The sequence below is a fragment of the Leucopleurus acutus genome, assembly GCF_964270905.1.
Source record: "Leucopleurus acutus genome assembly, chromosome: 16".
Classification (NCBI taxonomy): Eukaryota; Metazoa; Chordata; class Mammalia; order Artiodactyla; family Delphinidae; genus Leucopleurus; species Leucopleurus acutus.
The window spans coordinates 14,346,655-14,355,805 of NC_139158.1; the positions used below are offsets into that span (position 1 = coordinate 14,346,655).

At 39.9% G+C, this 9,151-nt stretch overlaps 1 protein-coding gene across 1 annotated transcript; it reads left to right on the top strand.

Moving 5' to 3' along the window:
- SBDS (SBDS ribosome maturation factor) lies at positions 1-6,284 on the top strand. Its single transcript, XM_082857698.1, has 5 exons — positions 1-278; positions 919-1,048; positions 1,550-1,750; positions 3,361-3,525; positions 4,451-6,284. Exons 1-5 carry the CDS (start codon positions 151-153, stop codon positions 4,577-4,579), a joined length of 753 nt encoding a protein of 250 aa, XP_082713824.1. The 5' UTR covers positions 1-150; the 3' UTR covers positions 4,580-6,284.
- The last annotated feature ends 2,867 nt before the right edge of the window (positions 6,285-9,151 follow it).

A 9,151-nucleotide genomic window follows, 5' to 3' on the forward strand; every position in this document is an offset into this window, starting at 1 on the left:
TTTCGGCTGAGTTAGTAACGGCGCTGCGCAGTCTGAGGGCGTTACTGTGCCACGCGCCGCCGGGTGGTTATATCGAGGCTCAGTTAGCCCTCAGGCCGGCAGCGCAGGTTTGCCTTGGTTCGCCGGACCCAAGGTCTGTGAGCGGCCACGATGTCGATCTTCACCCCCACCAACCAGATCCGCCTGACCAATGTGGCCGTAGTACGAATGAAGCGAGCCGGGAAGCGCTTCGAAATCGCCTGCTACAAAAACAAAGTCGTGGGCTGGCGGAGCGGCGTGTGAGTGACACTCTCCCTCTGGGCCCTGGCCGGAGCTGGTAGCCTCAAAGGCGGCCTCCTTTGGTCGTCTAACGAATGGGCCTAGCTGGTGTCTCGCCAGGGAAGGAAATGGGAAACCTACTCCTGCTGCCGGGGCTTAGGGTCTAAACCAGACGTTTTTTTTTGTTTGGTCGGTTTGGTTTGGGGCTTGGTTTTACTCTGCTTCCCGGGTGTCATAAAAGCCACAGCCAAGAAACCCCCATAACTGTGGTCCTTTCGTCAGAATAATGATAAAGGCAAAGGGCCTAGTTTTCCGGGTGCTTCTATAATTCGTGCGTTTGTCACAGATCCTAGCCCAGTAGTTGCACCGAAGTGCGTGTAAGTTCTTCACTGCTGCCATCTAGGGGCTGGAATTCCTTGGCAGCAGCCGGACCCCACCCTTCAGTGATGGCACACATACTCCCGCGACGTTTTTCACCTCTGAGTAACTGCGAATACAAATGGAGTTCTGGGTTACAAAATGGTCCCCTGGAACCGAGGGTCATTTAGGAGTATTTGTTGTTTCTTACTATTCATATCGACGCCTTCTTGTATTTAAATGTGAATGAACTTCGAAGTTTCAAGCATACTCACTTAGGACTTTCTCTCCTGTCCTCCCAAGGGAAAAAGACCTTGATGAAGTTCTGCAGACCCACTCAGTGTTTGTAAATGTCTCTAAAGGTCAGGTTGCAAAGAAGGAAGATCTCATCAGTGCGTTTGGAACAGATGACCAAACTGAAATCTGTAAGCAGGTGGGTTCTAACAGTTGCAGCATAATTGACCCGAATATCCAGTAGTATTAGATATTAGATTACAGGTATGTTAAACTTTAAAGTACTATTTTTTTGGAGTGAACAGTTACTGTGCAATAATTCGATCTGTGCAGCATCACTTTTAATAATTCAGGACTTGGATTTTTTTGCCAAAGCCTCCAGAAATCAGATTTCCTACTAAGCTGCATTATTTTGTTCATTTATATATTTTTAGTGTAATATACCTGAAAATAGAATTCCTTTTCAGGTATTTCATCATTTACACCCTCTGCTAAGATTACCTTTACGCCATTCCCCATCTAAATAAGTAAGATTTTGGAACAAGATAATCCCTTTAGGCAAAGCTCAAGTTATTACCAAATATCAGTAGCTGAAGAGGATGAAATTTAATTTTCTCCCCAGTTATTAATTCCTGTGATTAGTTAACAAGTAGTGTGGAATAAAGATATTACTTTTCTTAAACTTGTTGGGTTTTTTAAGATTTTAACTAAAGGAGAGGTTCAAGTGTCAGATAAAGAACGGCACACACAGCTGGAGCAGATGTTTAGGGACATTGCAACTATTGTGGCCGACAAATGTGTGAACCCTGAAACAAAGAGACCGTACACCGTTATCCTTATCGAGAGAGCCATGAAGGACATCCACTATTCTGTCAAACCCAACAAGAGTACAAAACAGCAGGTGAGTTGTTTTTTAATGTCAAAAAGTGTCCATGAAAATCAGTGTTCTCTGAGGAAAACATTAAAATAGTTGGTCTGTAATAACAAAATGGCACTACTTGGAAGCAAGTGGGAGGAGGTTTTGGGTACAGGGGAGGGGAATGATGGAGGTTTTAGAGAGAAGTGATGGAATTTGTTTTAACTAAACACAAATATACTAGGACTCTCATCTTCCTATCCAAGTCAGACTTTAAAGATAAAACTTGGATTCTTCCAACAAGGACCTACTGTATAGCACAGGGAGCTTGGCTCAATATTCTGTAATAACCTAAATGGGAAAAGAATTTGAAAAAGAATGGGTACTTGTATGGGTATAACTGAATCCCTTTGCTGTACACCTGTAACTAACACATCATTGTTAATCAATTATACTCCAATATAAAGTAAAAAATGTTTTTACAAAGATAAAACTTGGATTTTTAAAGCATCATTTTAACCCCAGTTGTTAGATTTTTCTTTAATGTTTGTATAATACATACACTATAAAAGTCACCCATTTAAAGCCTACAGTTCAGTCGTATACTCACAAAGTTTTTGCACCCTTCCCTGCTACCTAATTTGAGAACATTTCATCACCCCAAAATGAAACCCTGTACCTGTTGGCAGTCACTTCTCATTCCCCTGTCTCGTAAGGAGGGAATAAGGCAACTGCAAATTTTATTTCTGTTTTTATTGACTTGTCTATTCTGCACATTTCATATAAATGGAGTCATACAGTATGTGGCCCTTTCAAGATTAATCCATGTTGTAGCATCTATCAGTACTTTTTTCCTTCTTAGGACTGAATAATAGTTCATTGTATGGAAATACCACCTTTTGTTCATTCATCAGTTGGTGGACATTTGGGTTGTTCCCACTTTTTAGCTATCATGAATAATGCTGCTATGAAATTGATTACAAATTTTTGTGTGGACGTATGTTTCCATTTCTCTATACCCAGGAACAGAATTGCTAGCTCATATGGTGACTGTATTAACCTTTTGAGGAATTGCTTAGCCAGTTTCCGAAACAGCTGAGCCATTTTACATTTCCACAGTGTACAAGGGTTCCAGTTTCTCCACATCCTCAGTGATGTTTGTTATTGTCCAACTTCTTGATTATAGCCATCCTGGGGGTATTGTTCTGGTTTTGATTTGCGTTTCCCTAATGACTGATAATTTGCGCATATTTTCATGGGCGTATTGACCCTTTGTCTGTCTTCTTTGGAGAAATCACTCTTCAGATCATTTGACCATTTTTTAGTTGATTAGTTGTTTCTTCATTATTGAGTTGTAAGAGTTCTTTATATATTTTGGATACTAGTACCATATCAAATGCACGATTTGCCAGTATTTTGTCATATTCTGTGGGTTGTCTTTTCACTTTCTTGATAGTTTTTTGAAGAACAAAAGGTTTTAATCTTGAAGCCCAATTGATCTATTTTTTTCCTGTGGTTGCTAATGTTCTTCATGTCATCTAAGAAACCATTGCCCAGTCCAGCTAGGTGGAAACTGCTTTGTTTTGAATACCTTCTGCAGTAATGCAGCAGAAGAAGCGAAGAAATTACAGACGTTTTTAATTTTGTCTTGATAGGCTTTGGAAGTGATAAAGCAGTTAAAGGAGAAAATGAAGATAGAACGTGCTCACATGAGACTTCGGTTCATTCTTCCAGTGAATGAAGGGAAGAAGCTGAAAGAAAAACTCAAGCCACTCATCAAGGTTATAGAAAGTGAAGACTATGGTCAACAGTTAGATATTGTAAGATTAACATACTCCTGTTTCTTTGCTTCCACGTTACCAAAATACTTCTCTAGTCATAAATCTGTCACATTTAGAAGGTGTGAACAGTAAGACATTTCCAGTAATGTCTTAACTAGAATTAGGTAAGACAGTCAAGGTCTCCATAGAACCAAATTGTCATTAAGAACACTTACACTTTGTTTGCTTTTTTAGTTAAATTATTCATGATAAAATGATTTTGGTCAATGCTCATTTTCGATGAGAATATATTTTACAGTGAGTCTTCTATTAATGAGGAAATTGGAACTAGGACTAAAAGTTTGTCAGTCTCATTTACCACAGAACATTTTAAAGAAGCAGCAAAAACATCATGTCTTTGGGTCCTCACCCTGCAGCTTCAGACATCGTGTAAATTCAGCTGTCTGCAAACCCACGTCTTAGAGCTTTATAGCTTCTTGACAAATAAATGAGCTCTAGAGGACTGTTGCCCTTTCCACTGTAGATGTAAAACAACACATCTGACACTCTCTGAAGTTCTAAAATCTTTGCAAAACTTTGCACATGGTTTCTAAATAGGCCTTCCACCTCTTTTTTTTCTTCAGATGTGGCTACAAAGAGATGATTTCATTGAACTGTAAATTTTAACGCTAAATTTTAGTATGAAAAGGACCATAGCCTTCTAATCCAACCACTTCGTTTTACAGCTGAGGAATCTGGAAAAGTCCTCAGTAGGGAGAATAATGCCTTGTCACAGGGGCCTGCGTGCATACTTAAGGGCAGAGGCTGGACCAGAACCCAGCCCACCGTCCTGTGCGTTGTCTTATCTGTGGTTGTAGAGAGACCTGGAAAGTATGGTGTGTTTGTCTCATATGAAGTGAAAGCTGTGTCCATTCTATGGTACTCCTCTTCCTCATGTGGTCAACAGCTGTGTTCAATGTTTCAGGTGTGTCTCATTGACCCCGGCTGCTTCCGAGAAATCGATGAGCTCGTAAAAAAGGAGACAAAAGGCAAAGGCTCTTTGGAAGTACTCAGTTTGAAAGACGTGGAAGAAGGAGATGAGAAATTGGAGTGACAGTCATCAGTCTCTTCAGCTGTCAAACACTAAAGCGTTTGCGTTTCCCACAGCCCTATTTTCTTTCTGTGATCTGCCAAATACTTGCTCAGATGAGTTGACACTTTCCATCTTTGTGGCAAACATGTACACAAAAAGACTTTCCTACGTAAGTATTATAATGTGGGATTCATTTAGTTTTAATTATCAAATAGGGTTTTAGGCAAAAGTGAAATACAGAGTCCAGAGTAGCATTTTGTTACTGCCTCATGCCTTTGAGCTTTCCAGGTTGAAAGTTATTTGACACAACTCTTGTGGATAAAAAATAAGTTTTGTACATTATAAGAAAATAACTTTGGGAGGATATATCTGTATGACAGAAAGGGAGGATTTGCCAAAAAAGAAAATGTGTAATGTCTTATTTCTACTTAATGAAATGTGTGTATAGGGGTAACTGTCTTGTGACCTAATACAAAGCTTGGATGATGACTTCTTGATTTTCTGAAAAATAGATAGATGATGACTGTGCAGGACTTCAATAATGTTCATCAAACATGCTGCCATAGCCTAGATTATTCTTGGTAAAAAATACAGCCATTTATTCTAATTCTTAAAGTTTATAATATATATTACTAGAGTTGAAAATATACGTAATCAATAAAACCACTGTTTATTTTTGTTAAACTATGGCTTGTATTTCTAGACAGCTTCCTACCTTTTTCTTTTCTCTGCCTCTTGTCTGGAAGGATGGGAGAGTTCTTAGCAGGATTAAACAAGTCAGGAGGAGGAGTGCTCAGAACAGGGCCTGTTCTGTTAAATACCTGATAAACCTTAGAGATATTATTTGGGATGTAATTGAACTTGAGTGTTTTAGTATTTGAACACTTAAATAGACAATGTGCAAGTTTTTTTAAATCTACTTATCCTCAAAAGAGGTAGTCTAGAATACAAAGTAGGGTTTCCCTCAAAATAAACATACAGATGTATTTTTATTTTTTATTATTATTATTTTTTTTTTGTGATACACGGGCCTCCCACTGCTGCGGCCTCTCCCGTTGCAGAGCACAGGCTCCGGACGCGCAGGCTCAGCGGCCATGGCTCACGGGCCCAGCCGCTCCGCGGCACGTGGGATCCTCCCGGACCGGGGCACAAACCCGTGTCCCCTGCATCGGCAGGCGGACTCTCAACCACCGCGCCACCAGGGAAGGCCCCATACAGATGTATTTTATGCACAGAAGTTTTTAAGTGAAAAAGAGTTCTTGACTTGAACAGTTCCTGATTGGTTGATTGCAGTCAAACATTTTTCTCATAGTGTTGGAAGAAATATTCTTAAGACACACTTTCTTTAAAGGTGAAATTAAACTACTGTTCAGATACAGTCTTCAAGATGACCCCCTCACTGATTCCATTTTACTTACATAGTTTGTTGTTTTACAAAAATGATCTAAACTCGAAGTCCCAGAAAATTATTTTAACCAATGAAGTTTACACTTTATTTCTAGCTTAAACAGTTAAAGCAACGTTTCAGGTCGAAAGTCATAATTACTAAAAATGTTCAAGAGCTGCATCTTGAATAGAAAAAAGATAAATGTTACCATAACATTGCCTTAAGTTTTTTCCCATTCTCATACTCATTTCTTCTAAAAAGCTGGAACTTCAAGAATTGTCAAATGTAAATCAGAGTCATGTTTCTGAACCTATAAAAAATAAAAAATTTTCTACCTTATATTAATCTCGTTATTCAGAAGTAGTTAAAAAGTTTGGTTCATAATTATCTTCCCAGTAGCACTGCTATAATGGATTACCTTAAGGATTATCGGTTTATTTTGCTTTTTCAACGCAAGCTTTATTGTGTACATTTGGCCAGAATGACGTTTCAGAATTAAACCTCTCTATTAGCAGAGCTCTTTTCTTTGAAGTTTCCCTTGTACCCATACACAACTATTTGTTCTAGCTTATGTAACCTCATACCACTTTGAAATTCCCTGGTTGACCTTGATTTTTGCCCTACCTTGTGTTATAGAGAGCTGCTTAAACACCTTCCTGGCACGCTAGATTGTGAGCAGCTCAAGGGCAGGAGGTTAGCCAGCTGTGTGTATCCCTCCATGGTTTGGACCTGGTAGTTGTGGAATAAGTGTCTGTGGAGTTATAAGCATCCTCTCTCGGTGGGGGTCCATGCCATCAGAAGTGAGGACAGGTAATGACTTTTTCAAATCCATCTTTAAAGCTTGACTGAGTTTTTGTCAGCTAAGCCAGAGCCTCCCACCGTTCATACCCATGCATGCTGCTGTGCCACTGGTGGTTTGTGTCTGCACAGATCCCCTCAGTCCTAAGGGCTTTTATCTCTGCCTGCAAGCAGCCGCTCACATTTACCCCAGGGTGTCATACGCACATATTCTGTGGGGCTGTGATAGGGGAAATTGGGTAGCAGCACTCATTATTGTAAACAGTAGCCACACACATGATTTTAACCTGCATGCTACCCTTAAGCCCACATCATGAGGTCCCTATGATTTTGGTAGTAGTGCATTTCCTTATTTAGAAGTTTTTGTGTACTTGCTCTTAAATTACTGAAATTTCAAGGTATTGATTATTTGAAAATACATTTCTGCTGCAGCATATTAGAGGTGATCGTGGATAAATAGTTTGCCACTAACAGCATTTAATGTCTGGGATGATGAAGGCCATTGATTTTCATCTCCACATGTATATTAATGGTACCTACAAAATTAACGAGTCTAAATGTAATTTTATAGCAGCAACGGTTCTTCTGAGCTAAAAGTATAGTCCTGACCTAACAGTTTTACAACACTCTGAGCACGTGTACTTGAATGGCCCAGGGCCCCCTTCCAAACACCCCAGAGGAAGAGTCACCAGTTTCACCAAATTCCTACATATTTTTGGTTGGTAGAGAATGGAGATAAATGGGTTGTGGAATTGAAAAGAACAGAGTCATTTTTACTGCAGAGAGGAACAGAGCTGTCTTCTACACTCAGTGCTATTCATATCTTAGGAGATTTTTCCATCTGGTGATAACACTTGAATGCCAAAAGTTTCTTGAGTGGCACTCTTCCTGTGGCAGACGAGCATAATTGGCATACTTTTCAAGGAAAAAGGGCCACAAGCTTATTTATTACTGTCGTGCAGAGGTAGGATCAAGACTAGGAATCTTGCATGTAATCAAGGTAAAATAGTTTGTGGTTTTACAGTTAAAACTTTGCAGATTATAGAAAGATTTTGGACATGTATTGGCATGACAAAAGGGAATAAAGAAAGCCTTTCTTAGTGAAATTTGTATAAAGAGATAATTGTGTAAAACTTGAATGATAACCGCCTGATTTTCTCAGAGATATGGTGATAGTTCAGGTGTTCAATAACTGTGTTGAACATGCTGCCATAATTAAGATTTCATAATAGTATAGAATATTACTTTTTAAAGGGCTCATCATCACTGCATTTGGGATTTTTCTTTTGCGTAAAAAACAGTTAAAAGGGGCTTCCCTGGTGATGCAGTGGTTAAGAATCCGCCTGCCAATGCAGGGAACACGGGTTCGAGCCCTAGTCCGGGAAGATCCCACATACCGCAGAGCAACTAAGCCCGTGCGCCACAACTACTGACCCTGCACTCTAGAGCCCACGAGCCACAACTACTGAAGCCCCCGTGCCTAGGGCCCGTGCTCTGCAACAAGAGAAGCCACTGCAATGAGAAGCCTGTGCACCGCAACAAAGAGTAGCCCCTGCTCGCCGCAACTAGAGAAAGCCCGCGCGCAGCAACAAAGACCCAATGCAGCCAAAAATAATAAAAACAAATAAATAAAGGAAACTTAGATTTTTAAATAATAATAAAATAAAAATGGACAAGGAAAGCAGAACGAGTGGCTCAGAGAGAAGTATGGATGGGAGAAGGGGCAGGAGAGATTTGAAGCGGGATACTCCGCCCACCATTGCTGGCGTCGAAGATGGAGGAACGGAACCACGACCCAAACAACGCAGGCAGCTTCCAGAAGCTGGGAAGGACCCTCAGCTGACAGCCATCAAGGAAATGGGGACCTGAAAGGAACTAAATTCTACCAACAGCCTGAGATAGTGAGGAAATGGATTCTCGCCTAAGAGCTCCCAGGACGGACACAGCCGACCCCGTGATTTTAGTCCAGTTAGATCTGAACCCGGCTTCCGACATACAGAACCGTAAGGTAACAAGTTTGTGTATTTTAAACTGCTAAGTTTGTGCTAATGTGTTACAAAAGAAGTAGAAACTGTAGGTTATGGATGTTTCAATATGATGAGCAAAAAATGGGTGATTTGCTCAAAGACATCTGTATAATTGGCTATCTGTCTAATAGAGCCAAACTTCTACATCATAACATAAAGAAAATTAATCTTACATGAATTATAGAGCTAAGTGTAAAAATAAAGGCATGAGAAAATATAGACAATAAAGTGTTCAAAAATATAGGAAAATATTTTACCCTAAGAGTAAAAGAGGCTTTCTTAAGGAAAATAGAAACCTGGAAATTATAAAGGAAAACACTAAAGGATTTAACAACCCAAAAAAGTGAAATTTCCGAATGACAAAAGATACTTCAAGAAAGT

What these genes read in the sequence shown, in the direction of transcription:
- SBDS (XM_082857698.1), top strand. Translation starts at nt 151, where the DNA reads ATGTCGATCTTCACCCCCACCAACCAGATCCGCCTGACCAATGTGGCC. An exon ending in GTGGGCTGGCGGAGCGGCGT is followed by an intron (nt 279 to 918) that starts GTGAGTGACACT and finishes TGTCCTCCCAAG; the next exon opens with GGAAAAAGACCTTGATGAAG. An exon ending in ATGGTCAACAGTTAGATATT is followed by an intron (nt 3,526 to 4,450) that starts GTAAGATTAACA and finishes TCAATGTTTCAG; the next exon opens with GTGTGTCTCATTGACCCCGG.